General features: G+C 38.6%; 1 protein-coding gene across 2 annotated transcripts; it reads right to left on the bottom strand.

Annotated features, from left to right (window-relative positions):
- Nucleotides 1-10,177: 10,177 nt before the first annotated feature.
- Nucleotides 10,178-21,397, bottom strand: LOC103696129 (uncharacterized). 2 transcript variants are annotated; one of them, XM_039117690.3, is made up of 5 exons: nucleotides 21,096-21,397; nucleotides 16,754-16,879; nucleotides 11,061-11,180; nucleotides 10,866-10,976; nucleotides 10,178-10,535 (listed from the first exon to the last, which is right to left on the bottom strand). In XM_039117690.3, exons 1-4 carry the CDS (start codon nucleotides 21,130-21,132, stop codon nucleotides 10,912-10,914), a joined length of 348 nt encoding a protein of 115 aa, XP_038973618.1. In that variant the 5' UTR covers nucleotides 21,133-21,397; the 3' UTR covers nucleotides 10,178-10,535; nucleotides 10,866-10,911. The 2 variants fall into 2 exon arrangements, with proteins under 2 accessions (XP_038973618.1, XP_038973617.1); XM_039117689.3 differs by having other exon boundaries at nucleotides 10,178-10,776; nucleotides 21,096-21,382.
- Nucleotides 21,398-22,759: the final 1,362 nt, after the last annotated feature.

Raw genomic sequence — 22,759 nt, 5'->3', positions numbered from 1 at the left:
TCTGAGATTCGAGTCGACTCCCGCAATACGCGAGTCGACTCCGAGACTGTGCGACCATCGACAGACAGAAAACCATGTTACTGCCTCTGAGATTCGAGTCGACTCCCAGACAGCTCGAGTCGACTCCAAGACAAGCTTCACGTCAAAAGGCAGAAGACCAACTTTCGGAAACTGAGAGCCGAGTCGACTCCAAGGAAGTTCGAGTCGACTCCAAGACTGGGTGAGCCAAAAGACAGAGAATCTGGAGTTCGGGCTCTGAGATTCGAGTCGACTCCAAGGACAGTCGAGTCGACTCGAGTGGACAAAATTCAAAATTGGATCCACGGACTTCTGTGGATGAGGCGACTCCAAAATTGCCAGGTCAGCTCCAGAAGTTGGCGAGTCGACTCCGGGTCAAGACGAGTCGACTCCCAGTCGTGACGGCAACTTTAATTCAAATTTGGAACAGTTGCCGAGTCGACTCCGGAAAAGCTTGAGTCGACTCCCGCTACAGCCGAGTCGACTTCTGATCGCGCGAGTCGACTCCAACCCACCAACGGTCATATTGTCAGGCTGCGCAGAGTGTGCAGAACGGGCAGAAAAAGCAGTGTAACGGCTAGTTTCCGTGGGGGTTGGCTTAAATAGCCACAGAAGACTGTAGCAAGGTAGAGAACAGTCATTCCACTCCAACTAATTAAGGATTCAAGCTCTGCAACGTGCTCTTCAACGAAAAAGGGAAGATCTGCATTTACAGCTCCACCTACATCTTCCCAGCAATTAAAGCCTTCTCCTCCAGCATTCAAGTCGACTACACATTCAAGAGGAGACCGGAGTTCAAGAAGCCTTACCTCTTCTTCAGCTTAAAAGCGTTTGAGGGCTTCTAAACTTCTCTTTGATTATATTGTTTTATATCTGCTTTTGAGAAGCTTATTTTCCTTTCTGTCTATAACTTGTATTTACTTGGTTCAATCGGGGGATTGAATCAAGGGGATTAAGGTTGGTTGGTGAGCCAAGTTAAAACCAACGTGTGTAAGGGTTTGATTGTGAGCCCGGAAAAACAATCGGGGTTGGTTCTAGTCGGTGAGCCTGGGAAAACCGACCGAGTTCGTTGTGAGCTCGTAAAACAACAAGTTTGGTTGTGAGCTTGCAAAACAACCAGCTGTAATCTAAGGGGGTTATAGTGAATTCCCAAGAGAGACTTGGGGAGTGGACGTAGGAGCAAGGGGTAGCTCCGAACCACTATAAAACTCTGTGTTTGCATTGGATTGTCTCTTCTCTTCTTCCTCTCACATCACTCACAGCACTTAGCATTAATTAAATAACTTGCAAGAGTTTTTAATTAATCATCCTTAAAGTTTTAAATATCTAAATTAATTTAAAACCCAATTCACCCCCCCCCCCCCCTCTTGGGTTGTCTATCTGGGCAACATTCTTGTTTGCTATGAAAAGGGTATTTGGATTTCTTTTCGAACTCTTAGCATTACTACTTCAGGAGGGTTTACAAGGATTGGTGCAAATTTTGTTATAAAATTATGTTTACAATAATTAGTACCTTTGCTTAACAACAAGAGGTTTTGGATTCAAACCTTAGATGGTACATTTTTGAATTTAGGTAATCATGATGCATGCGCATGTAAGTCTTCCTTTCTCTTTCAACAAGAAGAACAATAACAACAATTATTTTCCACATCAGAAGGAACATCACTAACTCAATTAGATTGTAAGACCTGGTTAAGTATTCCTTTAATGTTTTCTATTATTAGAAAAAAACTAAAGTATCAAGAAGGCACTGGTGATTTTTTGGAGGGATAAAGTTCTTTGAAAAGAAAACAAATTGTTTCCCATGGAGACAGTAGAAGAATAAGGAGGAGCCATGGCTCTTCAATAGCAGTTCTTTTTTTGATGTTTCTTAAAAGCTCAAAGTAAATTGGGTCATAAAGTTTTTAATTATCCATTCAATTTTATGCACGCTTATATATTGTTCCACATGTGCGAACACACATTTATTTCTTTTTGTTATTACACATCCTCTATCAATTTTAAAAATAAAATTTTCATGAAGATAAAAATAAATTTTTAAATTTCAGAAAAACATCTAATAGTGTCAATGTGATCGCATGGGAGGCACGCATCCTACAACGTCTCCATGGATGCAGAGCTGTGCTCGCCATTAGCAGAAAAGGAAAATCCTTTCCTAAATTCTAATCAATCGACTTCGATCTAATTATACGGCAAACTCAAGAGTCAACATACGAAATTAACTCATGATTTTAAGGCTCTTAAGGCGCATCGGGTATTAAAAGAGGAACAGACTTATTCTATGGGTGATTCATAGTTGGGTTTTCTGGCTTCTTCTAGTGGCATCGTTTTTTTCCTTTTGCAAATACATTTCTTTTAAGATCAAGCTATCAGTTATTTAAACATTGTTAGTTTACCTAATAATCTTTCCCGAACTGGCGTAAATTCTGTTTGTTGGTACCAAACGTACTTGTGTGTTTTTATTAGATAAAATCATGAGATGAACAAAGAGAGATTTTGGGCTGGATAGAGTAATTTTCTTTTGTTTAAAATATTTGTTGTTTTTAAAAGCCACGGGAGCTTTGACACACACAAAAAGAAAAAGCAAGCATCAAGACACGCTCTGAGCCCATGGGACCCCACCACCTCGGCCACCTTTCGAGCTGGACGAGGGTCCTCCTTCATCTAGAAAGAGATATGTGCTCATACCGCGAGGTGCTTCCGATGATCAGATGGGAGATTAGGGATGGTCGGACCATCAACATTCTAGAGGATAGGTGGCTATCAAAGGGTACATTGCAGGACTAGCCCACACTGATGGACCATGGACGGTTGGAGGGTCGCACAATCAGCGACTTGTTTGTCCAGCGGGAGCGGAGATGGGATGCAGTTTTTGTTAGGCGGGTGTTTGGCGAGCAGCTTGCAGAGCGGGTGCTGACTTTACCGGTCCCGGTGGGGATGGTAGCGGATAGGAGGGTATGGAGTCTGTCCGGGCAGACGGTAGTTGTAATGGCCAACGTTGACTCGGCCCCTCAGGCCTCCGCCAATAATTCCCCCCCCAATGTGATGCCTGGGTTTCGAACTCGAGACCTATGGCTCTGATACCAATTGTCAGGATCAAGCGCTACCATTACACCAAAACCCGCAGGTGTTAGTGAAGGCGCAACTTTATTTCCTTAAACTAGCGCAGGGGCCCATAGCGCCACGAGTCGACTCCGACCAAGCCTCGCCCAACTTCGGACTCCGACAGGGCCTCGCCAGTGGGTTCAGGGACCCCCTAGTGGTATAACCCACCCTACTCCTCCAGCGCATCCACATTGGCAGGCGGCAGGACTGACTCGGCCCTCCAGGCCTCCGCCAACGTTGACTCGGCCCCTCAGGCCTCCGCCAACAGTAGTGAGCTCCCGTGACATAGCGCGGATGAGAGGAGGCGCGGTGCCCCAGCAGTTTGATGGTAGTTGGATTTGGAGACTACGTGCTCATCCCCGCATTATACTGTTCCTGTGAAAGGTAGCATGGGGCTGCCTACCCACTAGGAGCGTCTGAGCACGGCAGGGAGTGCGGATAGCTGTAGACTGTGGAGTATGCTCGGAGGTGGAGGAGTCCATCTATCATTTGCTAGTCGAGTGCCTGCAGGCTAGTCAGATTTGGAGGTGTACGGGGTTTTTTTCTGATCGGGGGCAGAGGTGGTCGTCCACTAAGGAGCTCCTGCGCTTTCTGGAGGCTTTGGGGTCAGGTCTGAGGCAGAGGAGAGAGGAACTTGTGTTGCCTACCTGGCCTACCACTCCTGATTGGATAAGAACGCACGAATCCTTGAGGGTAGCAACTCACCCCCGAGGATGGTGGTGAACCGGGCATTACTGCACGCGGAGGAGTTCCTTAGCACCACTGAGATTTCACCCACCGGGTTGGCCAGGGACATCTAGGGTACCCTTTTGTTCTTGCAGCGTTCAGATATGTTTTCGTATCTTGGGTGCCCCCACCTCTGGCTTCCTGAAGGTGAATTTCGATGGCAGTATGGTTGTTGATGGGAGAGGCGGAGGCGTAGGCTTCGTCATTAGAGATCATGACTCCAGACTAGTGGCAACAAGGGGCCAGCGGATCTTCAATTCCTCGGCGGTGTGTGCTGAGCTTAGAGCCTCCTGGAAGGGCATATCCTATGCCCGACGGATACTCGGTGCAGACCAGATCATCCTCAAGGGCGACTCGGCCACAGTGATTGATTGGATCAAGGGTTGAAAACGTGCAGGCAAGGGCAGGCCGTTGCTACTTGACATTCGGAAACTCTTGCAGGAGTGTGGTACCCATCAAGCTATACACGTATGCAGGAAAGCGAATTGTGCAGCTGGTTGGGTCGCTTCCTATACGACTCACCATTCTGGAGGTTTTGTTTGGAGAGAGCGTGATATAGTGTCTGAGTCTTTTTTTGCTTTGTTATTTTCAGATTTTATTGGCCGTATCTACACCTATAAAGGCATTTGGTATGCGGTGATCGTCCCAGGATCAAGGATGATGTGAGTAGAGATGATGAGATCACCATGTTTGGTTGCACCATGGCGATCCTACATAGCGGTGATCCTAAATCATCTCCACTCCTCAAATCACCGCCCGACTCAGTGATGGGATACTCATCCTCGAGGTCAGAAATCCAAGATCACCCCAAAGCAGTGATCCTAGGTTAAAAGTTAAAGACAAAAATACCCCTCAATTTAGCAGAAAAATTGAAATATCAATATATCATCAATATATTATGTTAATATTATATATATATAATATTATGTTGATATTATGTATTATATTAGTGATATATATTATATTATAATATATTACTAATCATATTATTGTCATATTATTATTAAAGGATAATATATTATTATATTTATATTTATATTATAGTAGAAATATATTATTATATTTTATATTTATATAATGAAAATATTTAATATATTTCTCCTATTTACCTTATTTTTCTAATCAAAATAATTATTAGTATTAAAAATCTATTATAAGTATAAATAAAAATATTAATTATATAATGAAAAATAATATATTTTTATAAGATTAATAATTTTTAGAAGTAATATATATTTTTATAGAATATATTAATAATTAATATATTGATAAATATATTAATATCTTATTATAATATATTTTATATGATTAATAAATATATGATAAGGGTTACTACAAGCAGAATATGTGACAAAATTATGAAGCTATCATAAAAATTAGCATATTGACTTACATTTTTGATTCATAAGAATTAAAAAAATAAAAAATAATCTAAGATATATCAGGAATATTTATGGTATTATGTAGTCGGTGATCTTGAATCTCCGTACTATATCAAACAAATTACTCATAGATATCCGAAAATTTTTAATCACTGGATCATGACCTATCAAACACATTGATCCTAGATCATTGGGGATCAAATCATTCCAGCATTCGGACCACCGGGTATTTTAGATCACCATGGTGATTCTGTTGGGGTTACCAAACGTTTTGTAGGGTGTGGGATGCCGTTGTAAAATAAAAATAATAAAAAAGAAAAAACACAGCAGCATGCGTCCTTCTGGTACGTGACGTAACGCAGCGGATCTTATGCCTTCTTCCATTGATTAAAGCAGCTGAATTAAAAGCATTTCAGGGCTCGTTTCCCATGTTGTGGCGGCGAAATCGAGGGAATGGGCGCCTGCCGTCATCCTCTGCTCCACCAAACTCGATGTGGAGGAGCCGAGGGAGGGCTTCAAGTCCCGAGTCCATCCTTCTGTTTGTCCGTTTCTACTCATCATGGCCGCAGCCATTTGAAGTGTTCCTGGTTGAGTGACTTCAGTCCAATCGCTTCCGCTTCTCCCTTTGCTTTGTGGATGGTGATGGTCCCCAGGCTATAGGAGGGTCTTCCATTAAGGCCCTGTTTGGAGGAGCTGTTGGCAGTAGAGCTGTTGGAAGTAGAGCTTTTATGAAAAACTGTTTGCTGTTTGGTAACTATAATTCTAAAGTGCTGTGGTACTTTAACATGTGTTTGGTAAATAAACTGAGAAAGTACTTTTGTATGACAAAATTACCATAAAGGACATTGCATGGTATTATACAACAGAGCCTAATAAAATATAACATATATTAATACATAATACACGATATAGTATAATATTACTGTAATGTAAAATAATATTATTATAATAGAGTAATATGACATTGCATAGCTAGCATAATAGTAATATAATTATTAGAGTAAATTAATTTTCCATAATATAACATAATATTAAATTATTTAATATAACATATTAATGTATTATGATATAATGTAATATATATTATATTTATAGTATAATACAATAATAAAGATATAAAATAATATAATTATTAGTATAAATTAATTTCTCATAATATAACATAATATTAAATTATTTAACATAACATATTAATGTATTATGATATAATATATTATAATATTATATTTATAGTATAATACAATAATAAAGATATAAAATATTATAATTATTAGTGTAAATAATTAATAATGTAAATTTTTTATCTTATTTATTTATTCATTCATTCATTCATTTATATAAATATTTATTTATGCATTTATTTATTCTTTTTTCTTTTCTTTTCTTTTCTTTTTTTCTCTTTTTTTTCTTTCCTTTTCTTCTTTTTTTTTTCCTTTCCTTTTCCTTTTCTTTTTTTCTTCTCTTCTTCTCCTTCCTTCCTCTACCCCGTTCTCCTTTCTTCTCCTCCCGCACGGCCGGCAGTGCCGGAAGGGGGCCACGCCGCGGCGGCCGCGGGAGGCGGCCGGGCCATGGCCGGCGGCGGCTGCGGCAGTCTCGGTGGCCACGGCTGGCCCCCTGGGAAGAGCTCTCCTCCCGCGAGGCCGACGGCGCCGGAAAGAGGCTGGGCCGTGGTGGATGCGGGAGGGGGTGGGTCGTAACCAGCGGCGGCCGTAGGAAGGGGGAGGGCGCCCCCTTCTTCTTCCTCTTCTTCCTCTTCTTCGGCACCTCCCCACCGTGGGACCTCCTTGTTCGGCGCCTCCCCTTTCCATGACGAGGAAATCGTGGCCGGCAGCCGCCGTGGGAAGGGGAAGACCACCCGTCTTCCTCTTCTTCGGCACCTCCGCACCGTGGGAGAGGGAGGGGGTGTGGCGGCGGGGGAGAAGGAGAGGGTGCGGCGGCGGGGGAGAGGGAGTGGGGTTCGGTGGAAGAGGAACAGGCAGCGAGAGAGAGGTTTTTGGGAGGAATTTTTTTTTTTGAATGGGGGTATTTTGGTAAAAAACACAGCTTCCCGACAAAGCTGAAAACAGCGTTTTCGGAAAGCTCCAAAATGGAGCTTCTGCCAAAAAGCTGTTTTCAGCTTCCCGCAAAAGCTGAAACAGCTTTTCCAAAATTTTACCAAACACCGTTTTTTACCTAAAAGTACTTTTGGAGGGCCAGAAAGTCCTTTTTGGCCCTCCAAAAGCTCCCCCAAACAGGGCCTAACTACTCTTTGGCAAACAGTGAGTAATGGTGTGGGCTTGTAAAAGTATTGCTGTTCTTAATTATTTTCTTTTGGCGTTTTAACAGTTTTCACTCTCCGTTTTAACCATTTTTTATGCAGCTTCAACATTTGGTCTCCATTAATCAAGAATTTGTACTCTTGCTTCATAATTTCAGGGATCACTTGATATTTAGTTCTTCATTTGCATGTAAAACAAACGTAATTGTGCAAGAAGGTGGCTTACTTGCATGTAAAAACAAAGCCTTGCTATGAGAAGGAGTGAATATAAAATGATTAATAGTGGAAGTATTAAATTAGTAGATGGCGGTTAACAAAAAGAGTGGGTTATAGCTTTCCCTTTTTAACTTTCTAGTAGTCATTGCTCGAGTAGAGAGGAGACCACTCTAGTCTCTTTCGCAAAACATAAAAGACAGGAAGCAACCATAATGAGTGTCTTCACATTTCTAACTACTTCCTCTTTGTAATTTATCATGGCTTAGATTGATAATGGGTACTTGGATTTTTTTCATGCCTCAAGTAAGAGGACTTAAAATTTGCCGAGAAATTGATATAAAGAAATAAAAAGAAAAATAAAAAATAGATTTGACTAAGAATGCTATAATGTACCATGATATAAGAATTAATTATGGCAATAAGGAGACGAATAAGTCTCCACTCTTCAATCATTGATCAATTCTACTGTCGGAGCCCCTATAAAAAAAATAAGCCAACTCCTTTGCTAGGTATAACTCGAGTTACTTTCTTAATAATAAAAAGATATCCACCATCAAATTCACAAGTCGCTTGATCTCTACACATGAAATGTTTCACCGTCTATTATATGACACCTTTGACCTCCACAGGCAAATATGCTAAACTTATAATATGTGGGTTACTTGTCACTTATATCGAAGTAAGTTAAGCCTATACTCTTGGCCATTCAATGTCTATGTGGGAGATGATTAAACTTTTGCTTCTTGAACAGAATTGGAGCCGTATCTGTTGATGCTTGAAAAGAATTCACCGCCAAAAGAGATTTTGGATCCTAAGATCCTAAGGGGAAGCTATCAAATGCAGCACTCTATAATATTGTAGTCTAAGGTAGAAGATGACTGACATGTAGTAGTAGTGGTGTTATATGAAATGTATGGGGAGAGTGTAGATGGATATTTCTTTCTTTCTATCATGCAGATTGTTACTAGTTGTTCTTACAAATAATTGCCCTATATCATGATAACCTCCTTTAGGAAATCAATTTTAGCGGAAAACAATATACATTTGACCTTTTATGCGAGTAACAAGTGACCGAACATGAGACTTTTAAGTGTCTCGTTATAAATCATTAACCAAATATTGATTGATCCACTATTTTTATCATTTACTATAGTTGATTGATGATGGACTAATATTCGAATGTAAACTCTAGAATATATACTTACCTCATTATTTAGCTTGTCCCCTTTCCTTTTTGTGATATATAGTTTTGGCAACTATTTAGCTTGTGTGATTTGGAAATCATGTTTGTTAGCATTTTATAGGACTAAAGAAGACAATGGTAGATACCGTGATGCCAACCAATGCATCTATATACAATTTGTGAAAAGAAACTCATAAGAAAGATGGGAGATTAGGGATGGCAATGGATAGGATATAGGTCGGATAGGCCATTACCGTACCAGCCTCGTACCTGCTTAGGAGCAAGGGCGGAGTGGAGCGAGTAAAGTTAGATAATCAAATTTTTTATCTTAGGAAGAAGATTTGTAAAGATATATATATCAGGGCCGGATTTGGGACGAGTTTTACTATTATCCATCTATTGCTAGCTAGGTAAAACCCGCTCTATTTGGATCGGGTTGGGTCAAGTACCCGATGGCCGCAGAGTAAACTACATCCCTATGTGAGATTGGTGCCCTTAGATTAAGATATGAGAATAGAAGCGCCATTTTGATTGGACATTAAATGATGATTCCAAAGAAATATTTAATGGCTGACCTATATCACAAGCGCTAATCCTACTATTCTTGCTTTTCCGGAATGGGCTGCGAATGAACAGGGCACGTGCAGACCTACTTCCACAAGTGGTATCGTGCCTCGCACATGCTAAAGTGGACGAAGAATGTTCAAGCTAGACCGTCCAATAATCATGTAGCTCGACCTTTCGACCTTGAGATATGCGAAGAAGCCAAATATGTTATGCTAATGGATAGACTAGAGTATAAATCACAGTTTACTATGAATCCCGGAAGTTAAGGTTGCGTAGTAATTAATTACAAAGAGGTGAAAACCTTCTTCCTCCACAGGGCAATAAAAATCATGGGAAAACATTCATTATGCTCGTGGGAGTAGTCATGCCATGAATCGTGTCAATTTTTGTTTGGCTTTGGCTCTGCTTTTGAATAGCAAAAACGCACCCTTTTGAAATAATTTTTGAATAGCTTATGACAGCTTTTTCATGGAATAATTATGCCTGTCATAATCAAGCTTGACCAGAATACCTATCCCTTGATTATGCCTCATCCTTATATGTTGTTTCACAGGTACTTATTCTACCCCTAATGCCTACTTTATATCCAAACCAAACACAGTCTAAAGACACTGCTACCATGGTGTTTCTCACACCAGTCCAAAGGTCATGCAAAAGTTTTTTCAGTTGGAGAAGTATTGTTGTCGGTTATTTTGGTCATTGTAAATGCTTGGCCTGATCATATGCCGGGAAAACCTTGAAGCACATTGCCCATTCATAAGATAATCTATTACATACCGAAATCCCAAGAGCACTTAGAATATTTTTAAGGTTATACTTGCAGAAATCTCAATTCAAAATAAAAAGAATACATTACCGTTGACTTCCACCTGTCGGATTGCTCCATCCATTCTGAGCTCTGCGGACAGAAAAATAATTTTTTTCAACAATCGCATCTTCTAGCATGCACACATAAGCCAGGAAGATCCCTTAATTATTCTGACAAAGACATTGCGGCTATTAAGTTACTCTCAATCACCATAAGCCCATCAGCTTCGTTTGATGCAAGATGAAGACAACCACAGAGTATACCCTCTTTTGCCTGGTCAAATAAATAAACAAATAAATAGATAGATAAAAGTCGCACAACATTATAAGAGGAATTCTCTGACTATATAAGAGTTCATTGCATTCCTCACTGCATGAAAGCCACTCCTAAATCTCAAAACAGACATTAACATCAAGAAAACAAAAACAAGTTGGAAATGGAATATCCGGGAATACATAAATTGACCATTACAGAAGGCACGGTTGTATTATAGTGAGCTCCAGCAGGTAGAAGCCTGAGAAGTGAAATTGTTCGAGTTTAAAGTTCTGAGCAGAAGCTCAAACTAGTCTTTCAGAAAAGCTACGAGGAGGGTGAGTCATTTACATGATGTACAATAACGACTTATTCATGCTTGAGCTCCTGACTTCGGTCAACTATCCCGGATCAAATTTGTAGGCTCACTCAAAACATACTTGGGCAATTCATACTTAGCACCTGCAATAAATTTATTGTTAAACGAGAATCCCACAATTATGATTAATATGTAAGGAATAAAACAGAGAGGTCACACATTCTTACCCCTTTCATCATAACAAAGAGTCATGTCAGCATTTGAAACAATGATACCAGCACTGTCCACTATTGCTTGTGCAAGGGTTAAATCAGCTTCTGCTGTAGCTCGGAGTGCATCCCAAATTTCTGACACAGCAAAATAGGGAAACTAAACAATATATAGTGATGCAGATGCATGGACGTCATACAATTTGCATGTCATTTTCAGGGTATTAAATGGCCGAATTTAGAAAAGTTATTAAGATAGAAAGTTTCAAGTCTCTTTCTCTTCTTTCCAACAAGCCTAAGAACATTAAAATCAGAGTCAAGGTCCGCCGTACCGGGTCCGGTAGGCGTACCGGTTGCCTACCGAACCGGTACGGGCCAGTTCGTACTGTGCTCCGGGCGGTACGAACCGAAAAGCTCTTCCTCGCCGGAACCGGGGAAGAAGAAGAGAACCAGAGAGAGCGCGGGGAAGAGAGGGAGGGAGCCCACCTTCGGCCGCCATCGGAGAGCCGCGGAGGGGCGTCGGAGGCCGGTGGGGGGCGGTGCGGCCGCGGCCTCCACAGCGCCCCCGCGGGTTCCCCCGTCCCTCGCCGGGCTCCGCCGCCCCCCACCGGCCTCCGACGCCCCTCCGCGGCTCTCCGATGGCGGCCGAAGGTGGGCTCCCTCCCTCTCTTCCCCGCGCTCTCTCTTTTTCTCCTCGTCTTCTTCGTCTCCGGCAAGGAACCGGCCTATACTGGTTTCAACGGCTCCGGCGTACCAGTAGCTGGCCGGACCGGTTTGTACCGGCCTACGCTGATCAGAGTTATGGTTGGAAAGTTATAGGTATTTTAAGAGGCAGGTATCTTTTGACCTTTCAAATTCTCTAAGAGAATTTAGTTTTGGTTTTGATGTCTTTTATGGTGTGAGTTACCCATATCAAGGTGACTTTTGAACTTTCATTTTCTTTTGTCTTTTTATGTTATCCATGACTTGCCTATAAATAGTCATGAATTGTAATGGAGGAGGATCCAAGCTTTGAATGAAAGTTATCTTTCTCCTTGCACAAGAAATTGTTCGTCTTTTCTCCCACTTCCATTGGATTGCAAATTAATCCAAGCGGTATCAAGTGGTATCAGAGCGAGGTTATCATCTCTTGACGTTTCGAGAGGAAACCTATCGCATTTCTCGTGGTGGTGTTGACGCAAGCTTCAACCAACCATGGCGAGCTGAGGCAACCAAGGTCCTTCTAGCGATGAAGAACCTCGTAGAGAGCGAGATCTTCGCGACATAGATAATTATGAGTCGCGGCGGCAAGTCCAAAACCTTAACGAAAGATTGGCTCGTTATGAGCAAAATCCGAGTGAGGAGGAGGGCGGCACTATCTTGCGACAAAGAAATTTGTTTTCTACTCCGATCATGAAGGCTTGCGATTTCTCAATACTCAACACAAGTTTAGTGCAAGGCATGCCAAGTGGATTGAATTTTTGTAATTTTTTACCTTCATCATCCGTCATAAAGCCAGAAGTCTCAATCAAGTTGCGGATGCTCTTAGTCGAAGACATGCTTTGTTGTCAACTTGGGAGATAAAGGTAATTGGTTTTGATTTCATCAAAGATCTCTATTCTAATGATGATTATTTTGGCAAGATTTAGGCTCGATGCAGTGATGCTCCTCATGAAGATTATTCAATACAAGAAGGTTACTTGTTTAAAGGTAACCAATTATGTATTCTAATTGCTCTCTTCGCCAAGCAATCATCAAAGAAGCCCACAATGGAGGACTTGGAGGACACTTTGGCAGACACTTTGGCAGAGACAAGACTTTAATCCTTGTCAAAGAAAATTTCTTTTGGCCGAAGATGAGAAAGAACGTAGAGAGACATGTCAACTTATGTTGAACCTGCCATATTGCCAAAAGCCGAGCTCAAAACACCAGCCTTTATACTCCTCTTCCTGTACCTCAAGCTCCATGGGAGGATGTAAGTATTGATTTCGTCCTTGGTCTTCCACGCATTTAACGTGGAAAGGATTCGGTCATGGTGGTTGTTGATCAATTCTCTAGAATGGCACATTTTGTACCTTGCAAGAAGACCTATGATGCATTTAAAATTGCCAATCTTTATTTTTGAGAGATCGTCAAACTTCATGGCATCCCAAAGACTTTCACTTCGGACCGAGATCCAAAATTTGTAGGACACTTTTGGCAGACTCTATGGGCAAAATTGGGCACCAAACTTCAGTTAAGTTCTCATCATCCACAAACCGATGGTCCAACAGAAGTGGTGAATCGAAGCCTTGGCAATCTTATTTGAAGTTATTTGGGCAACAACAAGAAGCAATGGGACTTAATTCTTCCTCAAGCGGAGTTTGCATACAACCGCTCAAGTAGTTCTACTATCGGTGCTAGTCCTTTTGAGATCGTCTATGGGTCCAATTCTAATGGCCCCCTTGATCTAGCTCCCCTTTCCCATGTTGTTCGATTTAGCGGTGATGCAGAAGCAAGGGCTAGTGAAATCAAAAAGAAGCTTGAGCAAGTTCGATCCAAGATTGAAAAGAGCAATCAAAAGTTTAAGGAGAGAGCTGATAAGTATTGTCGTTGACATCATTTAAAGAAGGTGAGCTTGTATGGATTCATCTTCGTAAAGAACGATTCCCCCATGGACGATATGGCAAATTACAAGATCGTGCCGATGGACCATTTCGAGTTCTTAAGTGTATTGGAGAAAATGCCTATCTAATTGAACTTCCCGGTGAGTATGGAGTTTCCACTACCTTCAATATTTCTGATCTAATTCCATATCATGATAATGAAGAGGTATTGGACAACTCGAGGACGAGTTGAGCTTCAACCGGGGGAGTATGATGCAGGTGCATGGACGTCATACAATTTGCATGTCATTTTCAGGGTATTAAATAGCCGAATTTAGAAAAGTTATTAAGATGAAAGTTTCAAGTCTCTTTCTCTTCTTTCCAACAAGCCTAAGAACATTAAAATAAGAGTTATGGTTGGAAAGTTATAAGTATTTTAAGAGGCAAGTGTCTTTTGACCTTTCAAATTCTCTAAGAAAATTTAGTTTTAGTTTTGATGTCTTTTATTGTATGAGTTACCCATATCAAGATGACTCTTGACCTTTCTTTTTTTTTTGTCTTTTCATGTTACCCATGAATTGCCTATAAATAGTCATGAATTGTAATGAGGAGGATCCGAGTTTTGAATGAAAGTTATCTTCCTCCTTGCACAAGAAATTGTTCTTGTCTTTTCTCCCACTTCCATTGGATTGCAAATTGATCCAAGCGGTATCATATAGTTCTTGATCTTCTAGATGTTTTGGAAGGAACCCATTGGTGAAGTAGTTTTCCACATGGCTACAATTTTTATTTTTTATTTTTTTAATACATGATGCCATTCTTTGAAACTTATTTTAATAATGATCAACTTAGTACAGATACACCGGTTAATACCATCCAAGATGCAACCAGTTCTAGGCATGCCCAACTAAACCTGGAAGAAGGTATATATTGGGGATCACATATGTTACTTTGACAAGTTGTATAGTGGGGATCAAAACTGATCAAGAAGATTTACATGGTGGTCATTTAAGCTGGACTCAATTATAAACTTACTCTTTTCTTTTTGTGGGCTGGAAGTTTGCGTTAGTCATAGTTCTCCAGCCTCCAACTCTATTAATAATCTCATTCTGATGACCATTTCCCTATCACATTAATTGGATGACATTTCATCGGAGGTATGTGCAACATTTTTGTTTCTGTATATTGGACATTGACCTTCGGAGATTGGTCTCTGATGAAGTGATGACATTGCACTTTCTGTAATATATACAGATTCGCCTATGGACTTCTGGCCATTTGTTTTAAATTTAATTTTGATAGAAGAACATAAGTTTTGGGACCTAAATAGAAATTAAATGCCTGCATTGCATGTTTGATTTTGTTGCATAAAAGTTCATTTGCAGGTTAAAGGATTTCAAGGTTAATTACTAACTGATTGGAAAGAGAAAGCACCACTACTTTAAGGTAGAAAAGCTAAGGAAAAAGTTAAGAAAAGTGAATAAAATAAAGTAATTTACAAAAAATCTGAGATTAGGGGTGCAAATGAGTTAAGTAGCTTGCAAGCTGCTCGAGCTCGACTCAAGTCCAAGATCGACTCATCTCGATTGTTACCAAGCTCGAGTCAAGCTTGAGCAGCTTGAATAGTTTTTCGAGTCAAGCTCAAGTAACAAAATACTTGGCTCGAAAGCTTGCGAGCCTATTCAAGTATACATATTTCTAATAATATTTTATTTTATTTATAATATATTATTAATTTAATATTTTAATATAATACCATGCTACATTTTGTTTTTATCATATTTTTGATTATGACCAAGGCTCGAATTCAAATTCGAGTATGGAGTGGCTGATATTCGAGTCGAGTCAAGTCGATCTCAAGTATTGTTTTCTTTGATTGAATCAAACTCGAGCTTGGATATTAAGACTCAATTGATCTCGAATTGAGTTTCGAGCTCGAGTATTTTAAATCGAATCGAGCTCGAGCCTCTAGTTACTTGACTCAACTCAACTCGATTGCATTCTTATGTGAGATAGAATCTTCACTGTCTTACAGAAAGTAGTGACAATAAAATGTTCTTTCATGATATTGGCAACTTAAATGATTATGTTATTGCATACAGTTGTGTCAAGTCAAATTAAAGTATCATGCAAGCAATATATAAGAAAAGAGTTGAATGAGAAGGTTATATAAGAGAATGGGACAAGAAGGAATGGGTGTATAGGTTTGAAAAAAGAATAGAAGACGGGCAATGCTTTACTCAGCAAGAGCACAACTTAGATTTGGGAACCTATTCCCCTCATATTAAGGACCAGGTGAAAAGAAAGCTATCCAATGACCTTTCATGTACTTAAGAGACTTTGTCAGACCAAAATAGACATCTTGATGGGAGGATTATCTGGCAGCACAAAACAGCTTATACTGAATCAGGGAGAGGCAATATGGATTACATTCAACAACTTCTTTGACCCTCTGTTTTTATTTTTCACTCCCACATCTTTCATCCTTACAGAGCATAGAATGCCCATTGTAATACTTGGTTATCTCTAATTCGTTCACCTTCCAACTCAAAACAAGCTACCGCATAAAAGTACAACAAGGTTCAGTTAAATGGATCCAAAGTTTGTCTTTTTTTGACTAAACATGCATCCATGTTCAATGTGATGGTAAAATCTGAGAGTCACAGAAAACAATTTAACTGCTCAGCACACTATAGAAAGCCCTGGACAAGTCACACAGCTTGATATTCCACCATAACATGGAAGAAGTAAACAGGCATGCCGGCTAACAATACATCAAATCGATGCAATAAATTTGAAGAGAATGACATATTCAAATATCATTTGCACTTTGCATGCATTCACCTTATTTAATAGCGAAGGGAAAATGAATGGGTGACATCAAAAAGATTTTTCAGCATATATGATGATGATTGAAACCCCCCATTTTCAATGATTTAATGACAGACCCAATCTCAAACTCTCCTGGTCATTTGTGAAGTATTCTAAGGCAAACAATGTGAAACTAGATACTAGGCCAAAAGGTTTCCATGCATGTTTGTACAGTTTTTCTTTAATCTTCAACTATGTAGATGGCGCTACATGCTCAGAAAACTCATGCAGTAATAACGAAGAAATAAGTTGAGTCAATTTCAAGAGAATGAGCACCTTTCTGGCCACCATAGTGAGGTGCTGTATCCCAAAATTCGTCACGCATCTGTTTAAGCTGTGTCCTGGTTATTGGCTGAGTATGCTTCCATGGTTTTGGCTTACGGAGTTTTTTGGTAGTATTCTCTGCAAGAAATGAAGATCCCCAGATCAAAATCTTGACAAACTCCTAGTATAAAAAGACAAAATCATAACTGTAGTAAAGAGTCTAGCTATGTGTTACTTGAACATAAACTGAAAATAATGATATCAAACTAGGAAGTATAAGTCATGATCCTAGGATTAAATTGCAACAATAAACAGAATTATATAATACTTTACCTAAAATAATGATTGCATTTGACAACAAAATTTCAAAATTATCAAGCAAAATAAAACGGCTGTGTTGTATAGTTTACCAATTGAGAAAGAATGTCGAACAATATAAATAGATCTTCACTGCATCACACAAAATGTATCTAATTAACATAGGATGTTAAAGAAAAGGTACATGTCCATTCATATGACTTGCATTTAAAAGTCAAGCCATCAAATGCATAGGGATACATTTTTTGGTGTAATCAAAAGTCAGACCACTCTACAAGACTTATATGAGGTGTAGTTCAATTATATGCACCACTCAAAGGTTTCAATTACATCCAAAATGTTTCATTAAAGAGTTCTATATATGCTACAGCAAACCTAAATATCAATAAGACTTCAATCAATTTGAAAACATTCATTTGTTATTGCCAAAAGTAAGCTAGTTCTTTCACTTTAGAGAAAATGAACACTGGTAGAAGATAAGAATACAGAATAGATATCGAACACATTAACTTGAAACCCTTCCGCTTCAAGAGAACCTGAAAATCTCTGCTGGGTGTAAAATTTAGATCTACTTATTTGTTCTATCAGGACTCCCCCAGGATTTTTGTGAATAGCCAGCAACTTTCTCATATAATCCTGAAAGTTTCAAGGAGACTTGCCATAACAATGCATGATAAACAGATTATGCATCAGAATTGTCAGAAAGCATAAATTATTGTTAAATTTTATCCTATTCTTGAAAATATAAATGGTAATGTGAATTTAAATCATAGACTATAGTGTTGGTTGGCACAATATAGCAGGTACCATTCTAGTGCTCTACAAACAAACTGATGTGGCACGGTATTGACTATGCCGCTGCTCAGCACACAATTGTGCCAGTTCGCACCAAGCACTGGCATGGCATGACAAAGGTTGTGCTATTGCCAGGTTAGCATGGCACTAGGGCATGAATTTTTAATCCTTGATTTAAATGGTATATAAATTCAAGCGGATTGAAAAATTATGTGTAATATCAAAGTTTAGAGGGAAGCCACTTTGTGTAAGAATACAAGACACGAACAATATATCATTAAACGATGACTTGTTCTATTGAGAGCTATCTTAAAAGCAACACGGGGCATAACATTAAATGTGGCTGTATCTCCTTCCAGGTTTTCTTCATCATTCTCTTGAGTGAAATGATGTCTTGCACTAATTTCATCCTCAAGGCTTTCCTGATCAAATTACTATTTAGATAGTATACTTAATTATGAAATAACATTTTTGTTATGGTTGATTATGAAATAATGCTCTCTGTACTAAATACTACACTCATAGGGGGTGTTTGGTATGGGATGATCGTCCTAGGATCAAGGGTGATATAGGTGGAGGTGATGAGATCACCGCGTTTGGTTGCACCACGGAGATCCTACGTGGCGGTGATCTTAAATCACCTCCACTCCTCAAATCACCCCCCAACTCGGTGATGGGATACCCGTCCTTTAGGTCGAAAATCCAAGATCACCCCAAGGCAGTGATCCTGAGTTGAAAGTTAAAGACAAAAATACCCCTCAAGTTAGCAGAAAAATTGATATATCAATATACCATCAATATATTATGTCAATGTTATATATATATATATTATTATGTTGATATTATATATTATATTAATGATATATATTATATTATAATATATTACTAATCATATTATTATCCTATTATTATTGAAGAATAAATTTAAATTCTAGTAGAAACATATTATTATATTTTATATTTATATAATGAAAATATTTAATATATTACTATATTACTCCTATTTACCTTATTTTTCTAATCAAAATAATTATTAGTATTAAAAAAATCTATTATAAGTATAAATAAAAATATTAATTCTATAATGAAAAATAACATATTTTTATAAGATTAATAATTTATAGGAGTAATAAAAATATTTTTATAGAATATATTAATAATTAATATATTGATAAATATATTAATATTTTATTATAATATATTTTATATGATTAATAAATATATGATAAGGGCTACTAAAAGTAGAATATGTGACAAAATTATGGAGCTATTATAGAAATTAGTATATTGACATACATTTTTAATTCATGAGAATTAAAAATATATAAAAAATCTATCTAAGATAATATCAAGGGTATTTGTGGTATTATGTGGTCAGTGATCTTGAATCCCCGTACCATACCAAACAAGTTACTCATGGATATCCGAGAATTTTTAATTATTGGACCATGGCCTACCAAACACATTGATCTTAGATCACCGGAGATCAAATCACCCCGGCATTCGGATCACCGAGGATCTTAGATCACCATGGTGATCCTGTTGGGGTTACCAAACGCCCCCATAAAGTTTTAAATCTAGTTCTATATCCTGAATTAAGCAGAGTAAAAAGCCATTTGAACATCTAAGACCTCTAGGTGGATGATTAAATGTTTAAGCAAATCGTCACTTATCATTTTAACCGGTAAGATAAAAAAAAAGGCACCACAAAGTCATTTAACTAGCCACAATAACTGCATAGTTGTTTAATCAGACATTGAATACCATGTATGTTAATTAGCTAAAAAAGTTCCCTTATCAACACAGTAAATCACCAACTAAATTACAAAAATAATAAACTCATCCATCAGCTGGCAGACGATTCAGGCTGGCAGGCATATGTACACATTTATTTCACGACAATGCTTTATGCTAAACTTACATCACTAGTTGTCGGGATCGAGGCCCAGCTTACACTACCAAACCCCCAGAATAATTCTTTACATGTTAGAGTCCAAAGGTTTTAATGAAAAGGAAAAAAGAAATGCAAGCAGATAATAAAAGCCATATATGTGAATTAGCTGAAATGTTAACTATTGACATAACAAATCCCCAATTAAGTAACAAAAAATTGAATACCATCCACTAGCTGGCAGACAATTTGCATCATGTCAAATGCTTCATGTTAAACTCACGTCACTAGCAGTCAGTATTGAGGCCCAGTATATGCTACCAAACCCAGAAATTAATTCTTTACATAATAGAATCGAAAAAATGCTAGCAAGAAAGTGAAAGCTGTAAATGTGAATTAGTAAAAAATTATCTTCAATGCAATAAAACCAAATAACAAAAAATATTAATCATCAACCAGCTGGCAGATGATCCAGGAATGCCAGTAAGCATGCATTTACTTTTATGCCATGCCAAATGCTTTATGTCAAACTTATGTCACCTATTGTCGGTATCAAAGCCAATTTATGCCACCAAGTTCCCAGAATAACTGTTTACATATTAGAGCCCAGTTATTTTATAAAAAATAACAAGGCCATAAATGTTCACAAGATACTAGATGCTGTAAATGTTAATTAGCTGAAAATTTACCCTATTGATTCTGTGAATTGCCTACTGAATAACAAAACCACTAATCCCATCCACCAGATGGCAGATGATTCGAGAATGCCGGTGAGCAAGTAATGCACCTTGCCACCACCTGAAATGCTCTACGTTATACTTATATCATTTGTTTTTGGCATCAAAGCCCAATTCACAGTACCAAACCCCCAAAACTAATTTTTAACATATTGGAATCCAGTTTTTTCAGAAAAGTGCTAGCAAGATGATAAATGTTTACATGGTGCAAGTTTGATCCTGTTCTTTCACAACCTACACACTACACATATCTCTTATCAGTAATTGTTCAAGAAAAACTCGATTCTTGATACATAGATCTGAACTGTTTCAGTTTTTAAACACATGAACCCATATGGAGCATTTAAACAAGGGCTAGCAGCAATAAACATAGCATAGAGTACTACTATCCACCAATCAATAACCTGAATTAAGAAATCCAGTCATGATCTATCGAAAAACAGGAGCAAGATCGAAACATAAAAGTTCCAGATAACAAAAACAGCACGAGAGTCAAAGAAAATTATATAGTTTGATTGCACGCCATCGGGGTAAGCCAAGAACTCGTCCCAGGCGACGGAAAGAGCTGGAGAAATCCAAACCTAGAGGGAGATGGGGAGAAGAAAGAGTTCACCTTCGCCTCTGCTCTGGGTGGATCCAACGCAGCCCATGGTAATCGCTTCCCTTTGTGCTCTGTCCGGATCGAGAGGGAGAGGGGGATCAGATCATCGCCTTCTCGCCGCTGGAGAAACGAGGAGGAGGAGAAGGAGGAACAAGCTCGAGGCCTCCGATCTCCGGCGGCGGGGGGGGGGGGGGGGGCGGTGGAGGAAGAGGGTGGGCGGACGGGAGCGGGAGACCGGAAGAGCTCTTCTCCGGTGGTGGGGTCAAACTGGTATTCGTTGGACTGTTGGGGGGTGAGACAGAGAGGGGGAGGGTGGGTGGGTCGGTTGGGATAATGTTGGCTATATGAATTTTTTTCGGAGTCTCTCGTCGTTTTTCTCATAAACTCTTCCGATCTCGCCGTGACGGCCGGGCTGTAGACTCGCCGTTTTTCCTGGTTCGCATCCAATGTGCTAGGGTATGGTGTCTCGGCGATACTGCTCCTCAACAAATAAATTGATTTTTTTTTTCCGGCTACAGCAGGTTAAATGTTGGTCTGGGCTAGAAAAATTCTTCCGATTTTACCTAAATTTGGCTACATCTGGAAGGATCTCTATTCAGATCCAATCAATTCTACATTAAATTATGAGAATTCTACATCAATAATCCAAGTTATTGAATATGATTACAGTCTCTAAATTGCGTGCATATAAAAAATAATATAATTTGGAGATTTTTAATTTATGCAACGAATAATCAAAAAATAAATATATTTTGATTATATGATGTATAGGTTAAGAATCTCCAAATCGCATAATTTTTTATGTGTAAATAGTTTAGAAGTAGTAGATCACATCCAACGCCTCGAATCATCAATGTGGAATCTTGTCATCTAATATAAATTTGATGGAATCTGAGTGAAAATCCACTTGAGTGTAGCCAAGTCTAGCCCACTCTCATACTCTTTCTTTGTATATATCTATATATTATACCATCTTGAGTTCTTGATATAAAATAGATGAGATATTTGACATAGTTTTTATTTTCTTAAAGTGATTGTTTTTAAAAACTATTTTGTTTGGGTCTCCTAAAGTGTTGACAGAATTGATATTTCAAGATCTCTCTTTACCTTTATACAGATACTTGGAGTATCTTATGATTGATAGTGGCTTTCAAGAGCATGTACATTTCTGTATATATTAGCATAGAGTGATTGTGAGATCTAATTATGAAGCTTCTACAAGCAATCCTCTAATTTTTTCACATATTGTACTACAAGTAGTATATATACTATGAGGAGAATAACCTCGTGATATTTTAAATAAAAAGTAAGAGTAAAACACATTGTAAGAGGTCTTCTGGTAGAATATACCACATAATTTTAAGGACCATATTTTTAATACATCTAATTTGTTGGAACATAGCAACGCAATTTGTTTAAATATATTGTTAGGTCTTAACAAGCAGGCCTTATGGAAACGAAATAACTCTCTAATGGTATCCTAAGAACAAATAATAATTAAGGGTATACTTAAATATCTATCAAAGTATAATAATCCCAAATGGAAGGATAAACTATAGAGATCATAGGTCATACCGTACTAAAAATTTTAAAGATACTAAAAAACTTTCATTCAAATACACATTTTCCCCACATATCAACTTGAATAAAGGCATCAAAATCAGCACTATCCTATA

Source organism: Phoenix dactylifera, chromosome 1 (genome assembly GCF_051530095.1).
Source record: "Phoenix dactylifera cultivar Ajwa chromosome 1, Ajwa_hap1_PhDact_Kaust_v1.1, whole genome shotgun sequence".
NCBI classification, from domain to species: domain Eukaryota; kingdom Viridiplantae; phylum Streptophyta; class Magnoliopsida; order Arecales; family Arecaceae; genus Phoenix; species Phoenix dactylifera.
The sequence above is the reverse complement of the archived record's forward strand: the minus strand, read 5'-3'. Positions and strand labels throughout refer to the sequence as shown.